General features: G+C 39.1%; 1 protein-coding gene across 1 annotated transcript; it reads right to left on the reverse strand.

Annotated features, from left to right (window-relative positions):
* Positions 1-981: 981 nt before the first annotated feature.
* Positions 982-2432, reverse strand: LOC140877679 (uncharacterized). Its single transcript, XM_073281233.1, has 2 exons — positions 1514-2432; positions 982-1457 (listed from the first exon to the last, which is right to left on the reverse strand). The coding sequence occupies exons 1-2, from the start codon at positions 2430-2432 to the stop codon at positions 982-984; spliced, it is 1395 nt and encodes a 464-aa protein (XP_073137334.1).
* Between the last annotated feature and the right edge of the window lie 20540 nt (positions 2433-22972).

Below are 22972 nucleotides of genomic sequence, written 5' to 3' on the forward strand. Positions count from 1 at the left end.
AACCAAAAGGTATGATGTCTTGTGCCGGGAGATGGAGGAACTTAGAGGGAAATATTCCCGTGAATCGGAGACCGGTGAGACTTTTCTCAACTCATCAGTAGGCAAAAATCTTTTGCAAAGTATCGGAAAAAAAGCAATTGAAGGCTACCGAGAGTCCATAGCTTTTAGAGATGAAGTGATTCAGCAAGCGATCATTATTCATGATGAAGTTGTAGTGGATTGTCGCAAAGAACTTCGAAAAACACAATTAGTTTCGGAGGAAATTATTATGAAGATTTACCCTAAAATTCCGGAGCCTAGGACTGCGTCTGAAAGAGTTGAAGATGGCTCAGACCCATACTTAGGAAATTTATTGGGAGGTCTGGGTGACGAGGAGATGATCGAAGCTTTGCGTTCGAACTTCTAGCTTGAATAACGACGACGGGTGCGTGTCGAAGCTACATGGAGAGTACTCTTAAGAGCCGTGGAGCAGTTTAGTTTATTATTTCTTGCCACTTTTGGGCAATATTTTTTATTTGTAATAAAGAGTTTTAAGTCTTAGATTTTGTTTGCTCTTTTTGAGTGCGTAAGCAGTTGGTGGAGGAACAAAGGAAAAACAGTTATTTCTCCTTTTTTTCTAAATATTCAATTTTGTCGGTTATCATATCTCTTTGTATTTTGAAGTTGCTATTGCATACTTGCTTGATGGATAAAATACTTGTACGGGCCTTCCCATTTCGGATCTAGCTTGCCAACAGACTTCAAAATGTCAGAATTTCTCAAAACCAGGTCTCCTACTTGAAAAGATCTTGGTTTGACTTTGTCATTGTATGCTTTAGTCATACAAGATCGATATCTCTCGGTTCGTGTCGAAGCTTCATCTCCTAGTTCATCCACTAAGTCCAATGACATTCTGAGTGCTTGGTCATTCCCAGATGAAGTGTACCGTTTCACTCTCCATGATTGCTCTCCAATTTCGGCAGGAGCCACAGCTTCCGCTCACTAGGCCAGGTTGAAAGGAGATTCTCCAGTTGAAGAGCGTGGAGTGGTTCGATATGCCCATAGAACACTTGGCAACTCATCCTCCCATTTTCCCTTGGCATTGCCTAGGCGTGTTTTGAGGTGCTGTAAAATGGTTCGGTTGGTGACCTCGGTTTGCCCATTGGCTTGAGGATTCCCGACAGAAGTGAAGAACTGCTTGATGGAAAGTCCTTTGCACCAATCTTTTATTTTCGCTCCAGAGAATTGAGTTCCATTGTCCGAAACCAAGGTTTTAGGAATGCCAAATCTGCATACTATATTCTTCCACAAGAAATTGATTACATCTCTTTCGGATATTTTGGCCAATGGTTCAGCTTCGACCCATTTGGTGAAATAATCCACATCAACTATCAGAAATTTTATTTGTCCGGTAGCAGGAGGAAAAGGACCAACCAAATCCATTCCCCATTGAGCAAAAGGTAAAGACTTTCCAGGGGCTGTAAGATTGTAGCCGGCTGGTGATGGAAGTTAGCATGCTCTTGACATGCGTGACAATGTTTCGCTAACTCAATAGCGTCTTGCTTCATCGTTGGCCAAAAGTATCCTTGGCGTAACGCTTTCCCCGCGAGAGCTCTGCCGCCTAAGTGATTCCCACAAATTCCTTCATGAATTTCACGGAGCACATAGTTTTCTTTGGCTGGCGTTAGACATTTTGGGTACGGTGAAGAGAAACCTCTTTTATACAGTTCTCCATCAATGATCGTGAACCGAGCAGCTCGCACTCTAAGTTTTCGAGCTTCTACTTGGTTAGCGGGTAGGTTACCCCGCATCAAATAGTTGATTATTTCATATTTCCAACTAGGTTCTTCGCTGTTAGCACAAAAGATTGTAACATCACTTCCATTAGTTTTTTCCTTGCCATAAGTTAGGAATGTAATTTTCCTATTATCAATGTTGGCCAAAAAGCTTGCTAACTTGGCAAGACGGTTTGCTGACTCATTTTCCCCTCTAGGTATCTGCTTTATATTATAGTTGTCTAAACGTGAGAGAAGTTCATTCACTTGAGTGAGGTATTCAAGCCTTTTATCTTCCTTTGCTTCATAATTTCCATTAACCTGACTGACGATAAGTTGGGAGTCACTATGTACCTTCAGTCTTTTTGCTCCGACCGATAGGGCCAATTTAATTCCCATGATGAAAGCTTCATATTCTGCCGCATTATTCGTTGCAGGGAATAGAAATTTGACGGCATATTGAAATTTATCTCCCTGTAGGCTCTCCACGACTATACCTGCATCGCTTCCTGTAGAGGTTGATGACCCGTCAACATAAACCATCCATGTTTGGGTGGATCTTTCTTCTTGAGTTACTGTCATCTCTACTAGAAAATAAGCCAGAATTTGTGCTTTAATCGCTGGACGCGGGCGATATTCAATTCCATATTGGCTCAATTCAACAACCCACTTAACCATTCTTCCTGATGCTTCAGGACTCGAGATAATTTGTTTGAGAGGATGATTGATGAGTACAATTATTGGATGAGATTGAAAGTAAGGACGTAGTTTTCTCGTTGCAATTACCAAAGCCAGTGCTAGTTTCTTGATCTTTGTATATCTTAATTCTGCTCCGTGTAAAGTTCGACTGATATACTAAACTGGAGTTCAACTGATATAATAAACTGGTTTATGCTCACGTCCTACTTCAGAGACCAATACTGCGCTTACCGCCTCCGCAGATATTGCCAGATAAATCAACAGGGTGTCACCTTCGTTTGGTTTTAACAACAACGGCGGAGAGGTCAGATGCACTTTCAACTCGTCAAATGCTTGCTGACACTCTTAAGTCCATCAAAACCCTTTCCCAATCCTCAACATTTTGAAAAATGGTAAACCCTTGTCTGCAGATCTTAAGATAAATCGGTTGAGGGCGGCCAAACGTCCTGTCAATTCTTGAATGCCTTTTACACTCTTCGGGGGATTCATGTTTAAAATTGCTTTTATTTTTTCAGGGTTGGCCTCTATTCCTCGTTCTGACAACAAATAACCAAGAACTTTGCCTCCTCGTACACCAAAAGTGCATTTATCCGGATTAAGTTTCATCCTGTATTTTCTGAGTATACTGAAGCATTCCTCAAGATCTTCCAAGTGATTAGACGCTTGAATACTTTTGACGAGCATGTCATCTATATAAACTTCCATGTTACGCCCGATCAAGTGTTCGAACATGGTATTTACCAGACGTTGATAGGTAGCTCCAGCATTTTTCAACCCAAATGGAATAACATCATAACAATAAATTCCTCTATAAGTGATGAAACTTGCTTTTTCCTGGTCTTCTGGCGCTAGATCAATCTGATTGTATCCTTGATACGCATCAAGAAAAGTGAGCAGCTCGTATCCTGCTGTCGAATCGACTAACAAGTCAATTCGAGGGAGTGGAAATGGATCCTTGGGGCATGCTTTGTTGAGATCAGTGAAATCTATACACAAACGCCATTTTCCTCCAGGTTTTGGTACTAAGACAACATTTGCAAGCCAATCTGGGTATGTAACTGGCCTTATGTATCTTGCTGCTAAGAGTTTTTCCACTTCAGCGGCTATATGCCGATTTTTCTCTGGGCCAAATGATCTTTTCTTTTCCTTCACCGATCTCATTTTCGGATCAACACGAAGGTGATGGAGCGCATATTCATGAGGTATTCCGGGCAGAGGCTCATCACCCCAAGCAAACACGTCCAAATTGCGACCAAGAAAAATTTTCAGCTTCTCTTCCAATTCAGGAGGTAATTCGGTCCCAATTTTCAGTTTTTTCTCGGGATCAGTTGGAATGATTGCCACATGTTTCAGAGTTTCGGTTGCTGTTATTCTCTCTTTGCTTTGGGCTTCTTCATCCTCAAAATGTATTCCGTTTTCACGTAAAATTTTTCCAGGTTTCGGTGCTCTTTCCTTACTAGAAACTTGTCTTTTAAGATTTCCCGATGAACCCCGTAGTGTCACCGCATGACACTCTCTGGCTAGACGATGGTCACCAACGGCTTCTCCTACTCCTTCTGGAGTCGGAAACTTCATCTTCATAAGATATGTCGATCCGATGGCTTGGAATATATTGAGACTTGGTCGTCCCAATATCACATTGTATGCAGATGAAGACTTTACTACAAGGAATTTCACCATCTTAGTAGACCGTTTGGAGTAAGAACCCAAGGAAAGAGGAAGAGTTACTTCGCCCAAAGCTTCAACTATTTCTCCGGAAAATCCGACCAGTGGAGTGTTGACTGGAGTTAACTGCGCATTATTTATACCCAACTTGACGAATGCATCATGAAATATTATGTCAGCCGAACTTCCTGAATCCACTAGAATTTTCTTTACCCAAAAATTGGAGATTGTGGCTGAGATGATTAAAGCATCATTATGGGTACCACGACGGTTCTCCCAATCTTCTTCACTGAATGATAATTCATCTTGGATGGTTCCGATTTCATATATCTGAAAGAGTGGGTGCCCGGTGAGCCAACTTGTGGCTAAGGGCTTTGATGACTCTTTGTATAAACAATCTTTTGTTTAATATAATTTACATTTTTATTAATGGCAATGACTTTATCTTTCTTCATATTGTTATATTGTGATATACTATTGTTGTTTTGATAAAGACCTTGAATATACTATAGTGTATGTAAGATGTGGTAGTACATGGGGATGTCTATCATGAAACACATCTTATAGTCACTGTATATTCTAAATGGTTTCTAGTCGATTGAGCCGTCCGTTAATAAGGATAAGGATCGCTCGAGATTGAGACTAGCATTTGCAATGCCGAGTACCACGTTTCATTGGTATGGAACATAGAGATGTTCAAAGCATGCAAATGGATATTCATACGATGAATGATCGAACTACCCTATCCGAACTTTCCAAGTGGTTATCACTTATCGAGTGGATTAAGTCCGCGGTTTTGGTTGTACACCATTAGTCCTTACTACTTGAAACATCATTGAGACTCTATATGCTAGTACTGTGCTTTGACTTGTTTACCGACTCTATTGGGGTCATCAGGTGTCGGGATTGGGTACAGTTACGACACATATAGGAGTCGATGCTTTGTTGTCAAGGATTCACCACATACTTGCGAGTGTGGATATCCTATGCAATCTGAGGAGATATAAGTGTGACGAATCTCTGGCCAGAGTACATGATGTGTTTTAAGAAATGGTTTCTTAGTAGCACATGCGATGTCACTATTTGATCTTCAAGATGCATTGCATAGTTATCGAATCTCGAACGACTCTCGATTTACCAATGGTTGTTGATTCGATCGGGATATATGGATGAAGGGACCGTACTGTACGCTAACAAAAATCTATTGGTTCTTGCAGGCACTATCAGTGATACCTAGGAAATCATGGGGCGATGTTGCTAGGCGCTCATACCATGATTCGATGGGCAAGTCGAAAATTGTTGTTCCGAGTCACAAGGAGTTGTGAGCCCACGGCTAGCTGTATCCCTGAACCATTGAGGGTCACACAGAGTAATGGATTTTTAATCCCCGTTGAGATAGTTAAATTTAAAGAGTTAAATTTAATGAACAAAGAAGTGGGACTTCTTATTTAAGAGTAGAGGAGTAAGATTTCCTAAAATGACATAGGGATGAGCATTTTTGGAAATCACTGAATTCGGATTCAGAAAATTTATCTTGACTCTAAAAGATGCAGAAATGGTTTCTGTGAACATTGGTGAAATTGGTTTTTCAATCTGAGTCACGATGAATTCTATATTAATTTCTGAACATGCGGGCTTTTCTTGTCAGGCTTGAACTTATGACTAATGTGCCCTAAGCTGTTAGCAGCCCACATTATAAATAAGTTATTGCAGTACAGAAATTACACAACAGAGGCTCACAATTTTCGAAAACCCTAGTTGTTTTTATTAAAAGTGGCTGCCTCATTCCCTCTCTGCTCGGGAAAATCCAGCCTGTGAATTTTGAATTGCAGTCTGGTTTAACGGATCAAATTCGTTAATTCTCTTCGTAGAAACTTCTGATAGATTTTCTAGTGCAATCTATCAGAGGGATTAAATCTCTGTTCGTGGACCTGATTGAAGAACAGTTCGTCCATCAGTTCCTGGGATATACAACAAGAGCAGAGTAATCTGTTGGTGTCCATAATCTCGATTCGAGATTGGAGGTAAAAATTTATAATTGTTATTTAATTTTTACACACACAATTTAATCGTAAAGTTTTGATACCCATTATAGAATTGTTCCATATAAAAGTTTTAAACTTCCGCTGTACCGGGTATCAATCCTGATTGATCTGATCGACGGTTCTCCAACAGTGGTATCAGAGCCAGGTTGCTCAGATCAAGCGATTAAATTAATCGATTGTACAAAAATTTTTTAAGCCTCGGTTTTTGAAACAAAATAAATTTTTTAAAATAAAATTTTTTTTTTCGGGCAAAACACGGGCAGCGATTGGATCGCTGCCCGGGGGGGGGGGGGGCAGCATGGGTCGCTGCCCATAGGCGGCGACGTGATCGCTGCCCAGGGCAGCGATCGTCGCTGCCCTAGGGGCAGCGACGGGCTGCACGGCCCGAGCCCTTTTGGGGCGCGGGCAGCCCGGGAAAAAAATTAATTTTTATTTTTTAAATTAAAATTTTAATATGTTAAAATTCTATTTTTGGTCCGATCGAAAATTGTTTTTGATTGGTCCACGAGGCATCGGATCGAATTGTTCGAGTCCAAAAATTTTAAAATTGATTTTTGGATAAATTTGAATTTTTGAAAAATTTATAGATATTATCCGTTAAATCAGATTTTATGAAATTAATTATTTTTGGTACAATTGATGATAAGATATGATCTTATGGAAATATTGAGTAAAATATGATTTTATGTATAAAATTGGATTTTATATGTAAAATATGATTTTATTTGATAAAAAGATAAAATATGTTTTTGTATGTAAAATAAGATTTTATATATGGAATATGATTTTATCCTTTTAATTTAAATTGCCATTGCATGTTATCCAATAAATTAATTTTGAATTAAATATTATTGGATAAGGATGATCGATTGCCATGACAAATTTTGTAGGTGTATGTTAGGAATTTACATTTGTTTTTATTGTTGGATTTATTAATGGGCCTGGTTTATGGCCCAATATGAATTGTCATATGTAATAAAAGTGGGCCTGGTTTATGGCCCGTTCCCACCCCTTAAAATGTATCCCCTACTTGTCATATTTATTTATTGTAAATACATTAGACTTAGTGGGAGATGAAGATTTGAAGATGGAGGTGGGCCCAGCAGACAATAAAGACAGAAAAAATGTAAATTGGAAGCTCAATGTAATAGGATTGCATTGCATACCTGCATATTACCTAGGATTGGACTTAGACTCATGATTGGCAACCACGGGTCGATTAGAAATGGAATCGATCATCCTATATAATATATGATATTATCGTTGTATGCATGTTTTAGACTAAATTGTATGAATTCGGCAAGCATACAAATTATAAATGATGAGACAAATTTTTCAAAATTAAAATCCCTCATTTTAAATATGATTTAAAATTGATATCAAGAAAAATAAAGGAAATTTAAAATTGTTTAAATGTTCCTACCTTCCATCAACGATCAATGTATGAGATGCTACCCGCGGATACGGTCCGGCTCATATTATTGGGGGGGGCCCGTTCGTCGGAAAGCTGTACATTGGATCGACACATGTTGTAAGTTGGGTGGAACTCCCATGGGATCGGCTCATATTATTGGGGGATCCACATGGCGACCGTCCATCAAAACTTAATATTGATGGGTCATCTTGACATGTCACAATAAATGGCGTCATATTATTGGGCCCTTATTGGACATGAGGTAAAAACGTGGAGGTTGCTTTGGAAGCAATTGGGCTCTACCTTTTGAAAATTATGGTTGGCTGATATTATTCGGGACCATAGTTTGTCAATTGGACTCCATGTTCCCACTAAGGAAAACAGTTTCCCGTTTTCACTAGAGGGTAGTGAAATCGATAAAATAGTGGGAGTGAGATTCATAAAATAAATTTCGCCTATTTTATGTCTTAGTAAATTAATTAAATAATCACTGATAATTGTCTGTTTCTTTTCAGTATTTCATAAAGATGAATTCGCGCAATCCACTATTCTCTATTCTCGAACAAAATAAACTGACTGGCGCAAACTATACGGAATGGTTCCGTAAGTTGAAGATTGTCTTAACCTCGGAGAAGATGCTCTATGTGTTAGAAAAATCTCCTCCGAAGGAAGCACTAGCTGACATAAGTCCGGAAGAGTTGGCCAAACTTGATAAATGGTGGGACCATGATATCAAGGCCAAATGTTATATGCAAGCCTCGATGTCTGATGAACTCCAGAGGCAATTTGAGGACACCGTGAATGCTGCTGACATTCACGTACAACTCAAGGAACTTTTTGGGGCTCAATCGAGAGCTGAAAGGTTCGCTACTGTAAAAGAGCTAATGACGTGTCGCATGCATGAAGGGACTTCGGTCCGTGATCATGGGGTACGAGTGATTTGGCTCATACAGAAGTTGGTAACGCTTGATTTGGTGTTGGAGCATGAACTCAACATGGACTTATTACTTCTCTCTCTTCCTTCTTCGTTTGACGGATTTGTGGTGAATTTCAATATGAACAAGATAGAGGCCTCCCTTGAAGAGATGGTCAATATGCTTGTAACATATGAAGCCACTTTAAAGAAGGATAAACCGGTTCTCTTGGTGGGCTCCTCTTCCTCTGCTAAGAAGGGGCCAAGTACAAAGGGTAAGAAACGTTCTGCCACACCCAAGAAAACCGGACCCGAGAAGAAGAACAAGACAAAGGCTTCAAACATGGAAAAGTCCAAGGATGTTTGTCATTACTGCAAGAAACCCGGTCATTGGAAACGTAACTGCAAGGAATATCTAGAGCAGTTGAGAACTGCGAAGGGTATGTTCTATATTGAAATAAATGTTTCACTTAATACTACTTCTTGGGTATTGGATACCGGATGTGGATATCACATTTGCAATGATTTGCAGGTGATGACAAGAAGTCGCAAGCTTAGAATGGGTGAGACCCAGCTGAGGCTCGGAAATGGTTCTAGAGTTGAAGCCAAAGCTGTAGGAGTCGTTTATTTAATTTTGCAGAACGATTTTAAGTTACTTTTGAGAGACGTTTTATTTGTTCCAGATTTGATTAAAAACATTATTTCTGTTTCTATGCTTGATAGAGATGGTTTTTCTTGCAATTTTGTGAATGGGATTTGCAATATTTACAAGAATGAATGTTTGATTGGAAATGGACAACTTGAAAACGATCTATATAACTTAAAATTAAAAGACGTTCCAATAAATTATGTTGATAAACCGGTAACAACAAACAAAAGGAAAATCGATAGTCAAAACCCGGCAAACCTTTGGCATGCTAGGCTAGGTCATATTTCCTCAAGAAGGATGAACAAGCTAGTGGGAGAGGGCATGTTTGATATGTCTGATATTAACTCTCTACCTACTTGTGAGTCCTTCCTGAAAGGAAAAATGACTAAATCTCCTTTTAAAGGGAAACCTGAGCGTAGTCAAAATCTGTTGGATTTGATCCATACAGACGTTTGTGGTCCATTTAGAATTGGTACTCAATTTGGCCACACCTACTTCATTACCTTTACTGATGAATATTCAAGGTATGTGTATTTATATTTAATGAAATATAAGTCTGAAGCATTTGAAAAGTTCAAAGAATTCAAGGCTGAAGTAGAAAACAAGCTAGGTAAAAGTATTAAAGCACTTCGATCGGATCGAGGTGGAGAATACTTAAGTACCGAGTTTTTGGACTATCTGAAAGAGAATGGGATTCTCTCTCAGTGGACTCCTCCTATGACACCTCAGCTAAATGGTGTATCGGAGCGTCGTAATCGAACTTTTTTGAACATGGTTCGATCCATGATGAGCTTCACTGAGCTTCCACCTTCGTTTTGGGGCTACGCGCTTGAAACGGCAGTGTTGTTGTTGAACAACGTCCACACCAAAGCAGTGGACAAAACACCATACGAGTTATGGAATGGCAAAGCTCCTAAGTATTCGTACTTGAGGATTTGGGGATGTCCTGCTTACGTGAAGCAGCCAGTGGGAGATAAGTTGGATAGTCGATCCACCTTATGTTATTTTGTAGGGTATCCGAAGAATTCAATCGGATATTATTTCTATCATCCTGCTGAAACAAAGGTGTTTGTTTCAAGGAATGCCACCTTCTTGGAGAAGGAGTTTTTATTGGATAAGAAATGCGAGATGATGGAACTCGAAGAAATTAAAGAAGAACCCGAAATACAAAATAATGATCCTACACCTCAGGAACCATTGATAGACACACCTATACCTAGAAGATCCGAGAGGACTTCTAGACCTCCTATTCGATATGGTCTTCTTCTTGAAGGGGATCAAGATGAACCCGATGTTGGATGTGATCCAAGAAACTTCAAGGAAGCAATTTCTGATGCGGATTCAAATTTATGGCTTGAAGCTATGCAGTCGGAAATAGATTCGATGCATACAAACCAAGTTTGGTCTTTAGTAGATCCTCCCGATGGAATTGTTCCAATAGGGTGTAAATGGATCTACAAGAGAAAGCTTGGGCCTGATGGTAAGGTACTGACGTACAAGGCACGATTGGTGGCGAAAGGTTGTACTCAAAGACAAGGAGTTGACTATGATGAAACCTTTTCACCAGTTGCAATGTTCAAGTCCATAAGAATCCTTATTGCCATAGCTGCTTGGTATGACTATGAGATATGGCAAATGGATGTGAAGATTGCATTTCTTAATGGAAACATTAAGGAAGAGATCTATATGACACAGCCTGAGGGATACACATCGATGGGAAGCGAGCATAAGGTATGCAAGCTTCAGAGATCAATCTATGGTCTCAAACAAGCATCAAGAAGTTGGAACCAGAAATTTGATGAAACAATAAAGGATTTTGGTTTCATCAAGAACCCGGAGGAACCGTGCGTGTACAAGAAAGTAGTTAAGGATTCTGTGACATTCTTAGTACTTTATGTTGATGACATCCTACTAATTGGGAATGACGTAGGGATGTTGCAGTCAACAAAGATATGGTTATCAGGTAGATTCTCGATGAAGGATTTGGGTGAGGCATCCTATATTCTAGGGATACAGATCTATAGAGATAGATCTAAGAGAATGATAGGACTTACTCAAGCTACTTACATCGAAACCATATTAAAAAGGTTTTCAATGGATGGGTCCAAGAGAGGACATCTACCTATGTGTCATGGAGTTTCTCTATCCAAGTCTATGTGTCCCAAGACTGATGAAGAGATAGAGAAAATGACACATGTACCATATGCATCAGCCATTGGTAGTATCATGTATGGGATGATATCTACCAGACCGGATGTAGCATTTGCTCTGAGTGTCACGAGCAGATATCAAGCTAATCCTGGTCAAATGCATTGGAAAGCCGTGAAGGACATTCTTAAGTACTTACGAAGGACTAAGAATATGTTCATGGTATATGGAGGAAGAGAACTAAAATTGGAAGGCTATACCGACTCTAGCTTCCAAAGTGACGTGGATGACTCGAAGTCAACCTCTAGATTTATTTTCATGCTCAATGGTGGTGCTGTCTCTTGAAAGAGTTCCAAGCAGGACACCACAGCGGATTCCACCACTGAGGCAGAATACATTGCAGCATCAGCTGCTGTTAAAGAGGCCGTTTGGATGAGGAATTTCGTCCAAGAGTTGGGCGTCATTCCTGAAGTTGTTGGTCCAGTCCCGGTGTACTGTGACAACACGGGTGCCATTGCTCAGGCAAAGGAACCAAGGTCTCATCAAAGATCCAAACACGTACTGAGGAAATACCACATCATCCGGGAGATCGTGAAAAGAGGAGACATCACTGTCGAAAGAGTGGCCTCTGCAGACAATATCGCTGATCCACTTACTAAGCCCTTGCCAGGACCATTATTTGACAAACATCGCGAAGCAATAGGTCTACGTAGTATGACTAGTTGGCTTTAGGGCAAGTGGGAGATTGAAAGAGTGGGTGCCCGGTGAGCCAACTTGTGGCTAAGGGCTTTGATGACTCTTTGTATAAACAATCTTTTGTTTAATATAATTTACACTTTTATTAATGGCAATGACTTTATCTTTCTTCATATTGTTATATTGTGATATACTATTGTTGTTTTAATAAAGACCTTGAATATACTATAGTGTATGTAAGATGTGGTAGTACATGGGGATGTCTATCATGAAACACATCTTATAGTCACTGTATATTCTAAATGGTTCCTAGTCGATTGAGTCGTCCGTTAATAAGGATAAGGATCGCTCGAGATTGAGACTAGCATTTGCAATGCCGAGTACCACGTTTCATTGGTATGGAACATAGAGATGTTCAAAGCATGCAAATGGATATTCATATGATGAATGATCGAACTACCCTATCCGAACTTTCCAAGTGGTTATCACTTATCGAGTGGATGAAGTCCGCGGTTTTGGTTGTACACCATTAGTCCTTACTACTTGAAACATCATTGAGACTCTATATGCTAGTACTGTGCTTTGACTCGTTTACCGACTCTATTGGGGTCATGAGGTGTCGGGATTGGGTACAGTTACGACACATATAGGAGTCGATGCTTTGTTGTCAAAGATTCACCACATACTTGCGAGTGTGGATATCCTATGCAATCTGAGGAGATATTAGTGTGACGAATCTCTGGCCAGAGTACATGATGTGTTTTAATAAATGGTTTCTTAGTAGCACATGCGATGTCACTATTTGATCTTCAAGATGCATTGCATAGTTATCGAATCTCGAACGACTCTCGATTTACCAATGGTTGTTGATTCGATCGGGATATATGGATGAAGGGACCGTACTGTACGCTAACCAAAATCTATTGGTTCTTGCAGGCACTATCGGTGATACCTAGGGAATCATGGGGCGATGTTGCTAGGCGCTCTTACCATGATTTGATGGGCAAGTCGGAAATTGTTGTTCCGAGTCACAAGGAGTTGTGAGCCCACGGCTAGCTGTATCCCTGAACCATTGAGGGTCACACAGAGTAATGGATTTTTAATCCCCGTTGAGATAGTTAAATTTAAAGAGTTAAATTTAATGAACAAAGAAGTGGGACTTCTTATTTAAGAGTAGAGGAGTAAGATTTCTTAAAATGATATAGGGATGGGCATTTTTGGAAATCACTGAATTCGGATTCAGAAAATTTATCTTGACTCTAAAAGATGCAGAAATGGTTTCTGTGAACATTGGTGAAATTGGTTTATCAATCTGAGTCACGATGAATTTTATATTAATTTCTGAACATGCGGGCTTTGCTTGTCAGGCTTGAACTTATGACTAATGGGCCCTAAGCTGTTAGCAGCCCACATTATAAATAAGTTATTGCAGTACAGAAATTACACAACAGAGGCTCACAATTTTTGAAAACCCTAGTTGTTTTTATTAAAAGTGGCCGCCCCCTTCCCTCTCTGCTCGGGAAAATCCAGACTGTGAATTTTGAATTGCAGTCTGGTTTAACGGATCAAATTCGTTAATTCTCTTCGTAGAAACTTCTGATAGATTTTCTAGTGCAATCTATCAGAGGGATTAAATCTCTGTTCGTGGACCTGATTGAAGAACAGTTCGTCCATCAGTTCCTGGGATATACAACAAGAGCAGAGTAATCTGTTGGTGTCCATAATCTCGATTCGAGATTGGAGGTAAAAATTTATAATTCTTATTTAATTTTTACACACACAATTTAATCGTAAAGTTTTGATACCCATTATGGAATCGTTCAATATAAAATTTTTAAATTTCCGCTGCACCGGTTATCAATCCTGATTGATCTGATCGACGGTTCTCCAACAATATCGACAAGGATGTGGGGCTAGATAAATTGTTGGTTCCTTTTGCTGTCCACAGAAGAGCTTTTCTTGCATTGTTCGAGTCGCCACAAGCAGGCCCCCCAGTAATTACGGTGAATACTCCTCCACTGGGCAAATTTTCATCAGCTCGTTCATGTTGTTTTCCAGTTTCATCATGGCGTTTTTGATAGTCACGTTTTGGTTGTTTGTCCCGATGCCTGTCATCTCGCTTCTCACCGCGGGATTTGTCCACAAAATTCCCCAAATGTCCGCGCTTTATGAGTTTTCAATTTATGCTCGCAAACTGAAGAAATTTTCTGTAGTATGACATTTATCTTTATGAAAATGGAAGTACTTTTCCGAACGTTGGCACTTTGGGTTATTTTGCATTGGGCGAGGGGGACGCAACAATCCTTGTTTTTCAGCCACTACCAGTATATCGGTCAGACGTGCATTGAGGGGTGTATTCTGGAGGCGGGGGCTCTGTGCTGTTCTCTTCTCGTCTCTCTTTATAATATCTGATTTATCTTCTTCTCTCTTTCTTTATTCAAGTAGTGCGGCTCTACAGATTCTTCAACCCGTATGTATTTCTCAGCTCTTTCCAATAATTCCTCTATGTTTTTGGGCGGCCTTCCCGCTATTGATTCCTTGAACTTACGATGGCGCAAGTTTTGTTGCATTATTCCAGCTAACAAGTCATGGTTCACGTGTAAGACTTCGTGCACCGCATGAGTAAATCGCCGAACATAGTCCCTCAAACATTCTCCTTCTTTTTGAATGACTGTGAACAAATATGCTGTTGTTTTCGGGTATTTCTTGTTAATTGAGAATTGTTGGAGGAAGTAGTTAGTAAGTTGCTCCAAATTGGCAATAGATCCAGAGGGTAACTTATTGAACCATGTGAGTGCTCTTTCTGATAATGTTGTTCGGAAAATTTTACAGTATGCAGCATCTGTGATATCATACAAATCCGCTTTCGCGTAGAATTTGTCAATATGGTCTTGGGGGTCACTCGTTCCATCGAACTCAGGTAAGCTGGGGATTTTGACTTCCTTTGGTAATGCTTCAGATAATATGTCATCAGTGAAGGGGCTTCGACATGATGGCAAAATTGCGGACATATTCTCTCCAGTTACATGTGTGCGAGATCCATCCTTCTGTGTTGGATTAGTGATCTTGTTTTTGCCAGAGGTGTCATGAACTATGTGAACACTTGCTTCACCGTCTTTCTGAGTAGCATTTTTCTTGGTCCCCCCTTGATCTTTATCATTCACTTTAGACTTATCTTTATGTGGGTCTTCGTTATTAGGGTCAAGAGATGAAGAGCCTTCAGTCTGAGCCTTTTTCTTGCTGCTTTTGCGCTTACGGGTTTCTAGGTACTAAGCAACTGCATCTTTTGCTGCGAGTGCTGCTGTGTTTTCCATTAGCGCAGTCAAGTCTTCTCAGGTGATAGTAATACTCGGCGGTGCGTTTCCATTGTTATTATTTCCTTGAGACATTTTTGAAGTAATATGTGCTCTCAATGGCGTAAAGAACAAGTTTCCCACAGACGGCGCCAAACTGATGTAGCCAAAAATCACTTGTACTCAACACGTTGCTTCCGCAAAGCCTATAGAATTAATAAATGGAAACATGAGCCAAATAACTACCAGCCAATTCACTTTAATTTTGATAAGGAGGAATTGCAATGCGCACCTCCAAAGCCTATAGAATTAATAGAGTGCCCCTTCAAATTTACTATCATTCAGATCCCCCCCTGTTGTGAACAGATTGGACTAAGTTCAAATCACACTGACCATGAATAGCTGGGTCGATTTCATTAGGCCCAAAAGAAGATGAAATATCCATACCTAGACTGGGCCAAATTAACACCAAGATGGTTGTCCACCACCACACATTCAAATATAAAAAAAATATAGACTATTGCATTAATCTGTAGGTTTATTCAGTATGCACCAAAAAGTAGCGATTGCGGGTTCTCACGTCATAAAAAATAAAAATATATAAAATTAAAGATTAATTGTGTCATTTCTCGATTTAGTACACAATATATTTACACTTTGCGTGAATAATGTGTAGCTAGGGGTATTCAAACTTCGAATAAAACCCAAAAAACCATAAATCCAAACCAAAAAACCAATCATCGAACCGGAAACCGGATTTTGAAATTCGAATATAAATGTAAAAATCGAAATTTATTGGGTTCAGTTTCGGATTATATATGTCAAAATCTAACCGACCGAAAAAACCTAAATTTCATTAAATTAATAATTTTATTTATATTATATATTTTATGAGATGATATTTAGTTAATGATGGATCATTTTTTAATAATTATTATTTGATTATTGTTTATTCAAGTCTTTTAGACTTTGAATTTAAAAATTTTACAAACTATCATGTAATATATAATATTATATTTTAAAATATATTTATATTTTTAATAAAAATAATTGTTTCAAAACCGAATTAACCAACCGAAATAACTGAACCGTTTTGGTAGAAAATCTAACCGAACCGAAGAAAAACAGTTCGCATATCGGATTATATATTTTTAAAACCGAAAACCGAAATAACTGATATAAAAAATCGAAAACCAAATCAAACCGGTCGATAAACACCCCTATGTGTGGCCGAACATTATTTACGGTTGTATTCTTATATAATATTTGTTATATAGATTTGATGTTGTGTGCATGTTAGTAATTACCGTATTTATCTCCAACTTCTCATTATTTTATGTCAAAGTTCAAATATATTTTTTTCCTCGCTAATAATTTATTTTGAGGAACATTTATTTTTCAAATAATTAAATTATGTCACCTCCGAAATTTATAATTGTAGTAAAATAGAAATAACAACAAGAAAACAAATTATTGGAATAGTTTACAATTGCGAGTTACATTTGAAGCGTTGATTGTTCAGTTAATGAAGTCTATATATAGAGTAACATGCATTACAAGTTAAACTAAATACATTTATTATGTAATTCATGAAACCATGTATATTTATTGAAATGGAACATGTTTAATGTTCTCAATTTTAGATATAGTCATCCAATTGTTTTTAGTAGAGACATTCTCTTCCTATTATCATGAAAATAATTTATTGTTGTGATTTTTTTGGTTTCTTTTGTTTTTGTTCCAACATATTAGGATCGCTCGCCGATGACTTGTAGCTCATCTGATATCAAGATCTAAAGATTGGAAAAAGCTCTTAGGTTCGAGACTCAATTGTAAAAAAAAAATATTACAATCGCTGGGGTGTTTAGAGGATTGTTGAATAAACACACCACCAATTTTTCTTGTCCTCCGGAAATGTCTGTGCTCTTAATTGTGTTTAGCAATCAAATGTTGGAGAACTGTGATCAGATCAATCAGAATTGATATCCGATGCAGCGGAAGTTTAAAAATTTTATATGGAACGATTCCATATCATGGGTATCAAAACTTTACGATTAAATTGTGCGTGTAAAAATTAAATAACAATTAAATTTTTACCTTGAAATCTCGAAACGAGATTATGGACACCAACAGATAACTCTGCTCTAGTTGTATATCCCAGGAACTGATGGACGAACAATTCTTCAATCAGGTCCACGAACAAAAGTTTAATCCCTCTGATAGATTGCACTAGAAAATCTATCAGAAGTTTCTACGAAGAGAATTAACAAATTTGATCCGTTAAACCAGACTGCAAATTCAAAATTCACAGGCTGGAATTTTTCGAGCAGAGAGGGGAGAAGGGGCGACGACCACTAGGTCTCAAAAACCCTAGTTAATTTCGAAAATTATGCCTCTGTTATGTCTAATTTCTGTACTGCAATAACTTATTTATAATGTGGGCTGCTAACAGCTTAGGGCCCATTAGTCATAAGTTCAAGCCTGACAAACAAAGCCCGCATGTTCAGAAATTAATATAAAATTCATCGTGACTCAGATTGATAAACCAATTTCACCAATGTGCACAGAAACCATTTCTGCATCTTTTAGAGTCAAGATAAATTTTCTGAATCCGAATTCAGTGATTTCCAAAAATGCCCATCCATATGTCATTTTAGGAAATTTTACTCTTCTACTCTGATATAATAAGTCCCACTTCTTTATTCACTAAATTTAACTCTTTAAATTTAATTATCTCAACGGGAATTAAAAATCCATTACTTGTGTGACCCTCAATGGTTCAGGGATACAGCTAGCCGTGGGCTCACAACTCCTTGTGACTCGGAACAACAATTTCCGACTTGCCCATCGAATCATGGTAAGAGTGCCTAGCAACATCGCCCCATGATTCCCTAGGTATCACTGATAGTGCCTGCAAAAACCAATAGATTTTGGTTAGCGTACAGTACGGTCCCTTCATCCATATATCCCGATCGAATCAACAACCATTGGTAAATCGAGAGTCATTCGAGATTCGATAACTATGCAATGCATCTTAAAGATCAAATAGTGACATCTCATGTGCTACTAAGAAACCATTTCTTAAAACACATCATGTACTCTGGCCAGATATTCGTCACACTAATATCTCCTCAGATTGCATAGGATATCCACACTAGCAAGTATGTGGTGAATCCTTGACAACAAATAGTAATGGTGTACAACCAAAACCGCGGACTTTATCCACTCGATAAGTGATAACCACTTGGAAAGTCCAGATAGGGTAGTTCGATCATTCATCGTATGAATATCCATTTGCATGCTTTGAACATCTCTATGTTCCATAACAATGAAACGTGGCACTCGGCATCGCAAATGCTAGTCTCAATCTCGAGCGATCCTTATCCCTATTAACGGACGGCTCAATCGACTAGGAACAGTTTAGAATATACAGTGACTATAAGATGTGTTTCATGATAGCCATCCCCATGTGCCACCACATCTTACATACACTATAGTATATTCAAGGTCTTCATCTAAACATCTTATAGTATGTCACAACATAATAATATGATAAAAGATAAAGTAAACGCCATTATAAAAGTGTAAATTATATTAAACAAAAGATTGTTTATACATAGAGTCATAAAAGCCCGTAGCCACAAGTTGGCTCACCGGGCACCCACTCTTTCAATCTCCCACTTGCCCTAAAGCCAACTAGTCATACTACGTAGACCCATTGCTTCGCGATGTTTGTCAAATAATGGTCCTGGCAAGGGCTTAGTAAGTGGATCAGCGATATTGTCTGCAGAGGCCACTCTCTCGACAGTGATGTCTCCTCTTTCCACGATCTCCCGGATGATATGGTATTTCCTCAGTACGTGTTTGGATCTTTGATGAGACCTTGGTTCCTTTGCCTGAGCAACGGCACCCGTGTTGTCACAGTACACCGGGACTGGACCAACAACTTCAGGAATGACGCCCAACTCTTGGACGAAATTCCTCATCCAAACGGCCTCTTTAGCAGCAGCTGATGCCGCAATGTATTCTGCCTCAGTGGTGGAATCCGCTGTGGTGTCCTGCTTGGAACTCTTCCAAGAGACAGCACCGCCATTGAGCATGAACACAAATCCAGAGGTTGACTTCGAGTCATCCACGTCACTTTGGAAGCTAAAGTCGGTATAGCCTTCCAATTTTTGTTCTCTTCCTCCATATACCATGAACATATTCTTAGTCCTTCGTAAGTACTTAAGAATGTCCTTCACGGCTTTCCAATGCATTTGACTGAGATTGGCTTGATATCTGCTCGTGACACTCAGAGCAAATGCTACATCCGGTCTGGTAGATATCATCCCATACATGATACTACCTATGGCTGACGCATATGGTACATGTGTCATTTTCTCTATCTCTTCATCAGTCTTGGGACACATGGACTTGGATAGAGAAACTCCATGACACATAGGTAGATGTCCTCTCTTGGACCCATCCATTGAAAACCTTTTCAATATGGTTTCGATGTAAGTTGATTGAGTGAGTCCTATCATTGTTTTAGATCTATCTCTATAGATCTGAATTCCTAGAATATAGGATGCCTCACCTAAATCCTTCATCGAGAATCTACCTGATAATCATATCTTTGTTGACTGCAACATCCCTACATCATTCCCAATGAGTAAGATGTCATCAACATAAAGTACTAAGAATGTCACAGCATCCTTAACTACTTTCTTGTACACGCACGGTTCCTCCGAGTTCTTGATGAAACCAAAATCCTTTATTGTTTCATCAAATTTCTGGTTCCAACTTCTTGATGCTTGTTTGAGACCATAGATCGATCTTTGAAGCTTGCATACCTTATGCTCGCTTCCCATAGATGTGTATCCCTCAGGCTGCGTCATATAGATCTCTTCCTTAATGTTTCTATTAAGAAATTCAGTCTTCACATCCATTTGTCATATCTCATAGTCATACCAAGCAGCTATGGCAATAAGGATTCTTATGGACTTGAACATTGCAACTGGTGAAAAGGTTTCATCATAGTCAACTCCTTGTCTTTGAGTATAACCTTTCGCCACCAATCGTGCCTTGTAGGTCAATACCTTACCATCAGGCGCAAGCTTTCTCTTGTAGATCCATTTACACCCTATTGGAACAATTCCATCGGGAGGATCTACTAAAAACCAAACTTGGTTTGTATGCATCGAATCTATTTTCGACTGCATAACTTCAAGCCATAAATTTGAATCCGCATCAGAAATTACTTCCTTGAAGTTTCTTGGATCACATCCAATGTCGGGTTCATCTTGATCCCCTTCAAGAAGAAGACCATATCGAATAGGAGGTCTAGAAGTCCTCTCGGATCTTCTAGGTATAGGCGTGTCCATCAATGGTTCCTGAGGTGTATGATCATTATTTTGTATCTTGGGTTCTTCTTGAATTTCTTCGAGTTCCATCATCTCGCCTTTCTTATCCAATAAGAACTCCTTCTCCAAGAAGGTGGCGTTCCTTGAAACAAACACTTTTGTTTCAGTAGGATGATAGAAATAATATCCGATTGAATTCTTCGGATACCCTACAAAATAACATAAGGTGGATCGACTATCCAACTTATCTCCCACTGTCTGCTTCACGTAAGCTGGACATCCCCAAATCCTCAAGTACGAATACTTAGGAGTTTTGCCATTCCATAACTCGTATGGTGTTTTATCCACTGCTTTGGTGTGGATGTTGTTCAACAACAATACCGCCGTTTCAAGCGCGTAGCCCCAAAACGAAGGTGGAAGCTCAGTGAAGCTCATCATGGATCGAACCATGTCCAACAAAGTTCTATTACGACGCTCCGATACACCACTCAGCTGAGGTGTCATAGGAGGAGTCCACTGAGAGAGAATCCCTTTCTCTTTCAGATAGTCCAAAAACTCGATACTTAAGTATTCTCCACCTCGATCCGATCGAAGTGCTTTAATACTTTTACCTAGCTTGTTTTCTACTTCAGCCTTGAATTCTTTGAACTTTTCAAATGCTTCAGACTTATATTTCATTAAATATAAATACCCATACCTTGAATAATCATCAGTAAAGGTAATGAAGTAGGTGTGGCCAAATTGAGTACCAATTCTAAATGGACCACAAACATCTGTATGGATCAAATCCAACAGATTTTGACTACGCTCAGGTTTCCCCTTGAATGGAGATTTAGTCATTTTTCCTTTCAGGCAGGATTCACAAGTAAGTAGAGAGTTAATATCAGACATATCAAACATGCCCTCTCCCACTAGCTTGTTCATCCTCCTTGAGGAAATATGACCTAGCCTAGCATGCCAAAGGTTTGCCGGGTTTTGACTATCGATTTTCTTTTTGTTCGTTGTTACCGGTTTATCAACATAATTTATTGGAACGTCTTTTAATTTTAAGTTATATAGATCGTTTTCAAGTTGTACATTTCCAATCAAACATTCATTCTTGTAAATATTGCAAATCTCATTCACAAAATTGCAAGAAAAACCATCTCTATCAAGCATAGAAACAGAAATAATGTTTTTAATCAAATTTGGAACAAATAAAACATCTCTCAAAAGTAACTTAAAATCGTTCTGCAAAATTAAATAAACGTCTCCCACAGCTTTGGCTTCAACTCTAGAACCATTTCCGAGCCTCAGCTGGGTCTCACCCATTCTAAGCTTGCGACTTCTTGTCATCACCTGCAAATCTTTGCAAATGTGAGATCCACATCCGGTATCCAATACCCAAGAAGTAGTATTAAGTGAAATATTTATTTCAATATAGAAAAGTCCACATTGAGTTCATGCTCCAATACCAAATCAAGCGTTACCAACTTCTGAATGAGCCAAATCACTCGTACCCCATGATCACGGACCGAAGTCCCTTCACGCATGCGACACGTCATTAGCTTTTTTACAGTAGCGAACCTTTCAGCTCTCGATTGAGCCCCAAAAAGTTCCTTGAGTTGTACGTGAATGTCATCAGCATTCACGGTATCCTCAAATCGCCTCTGGAGTTCATCAGACATCGAAGCTTTCATATAGCATTTGGCCTTGATATCATGGTCCCACCATATATCAAGTTTGGCCAACTCTTCCGGACTTATATCAGCTGGTGCTTCCTTCGGAGGAGATTTTTCTAACACGTAGAGCATCTTCTCCGAGGTCAAGACAATCTTCAACTTACGGAACCATTCCGTATAGTTTGCGCCAGTCAGTTTATTTTGTTCAAGAATAGAGAATAGTGGATTGCACGAATTCATCTTAATGAAATACTGAAAATAAACAGACAATAATCAGTGATTGTTTAATTAATTTACTAAGACATAAAATAGGCGAAATTTATTTTATGAATCTCACTCCCACTATTTTAACGATTTCACTACCCTCTAGTGAAAACGGGAAACTGTTTTCCTTAGTGGGAACATGGAGTCCAATTGACAAACTATGGTCCCGAATAATATCAGCCAACCATAATTTTCAAAAGGTAGAGTCCAATTGCTTCAAAAGCAACCTCCACGTTTTTTTACCTCATGTCCAATAAGGGCCCAATAATATGACGCCGTTTATTGTGACATGTCAAGATGACCCATCAATATTAAGTTGTGATGGACGGTCGCCATGTGGATCCCCCAATAATATGAGCCGATCCCATGGGAGTTCCACCCAACTTACAACATGTGTCGATCCAATGTACAGCTTTCCGACGAACC

The sequence above is a fragment of the Henckelia pumila genome, chromosome 2, assembly GCF_033568475.1.
Source record: "Henckelia pumila isolate YLH828 chromosome 2, ASM3356847v2, whole genome shotgun sequence".
In the NCBI taxonomy this organism is placed as follows: domain Eukaryota; kingdom Viridiplantae; phylum Streptophyta; class Magnoliopsida; order Lamiales; family Gesneriaceae; genus Henckelia; species Henckelia pumila.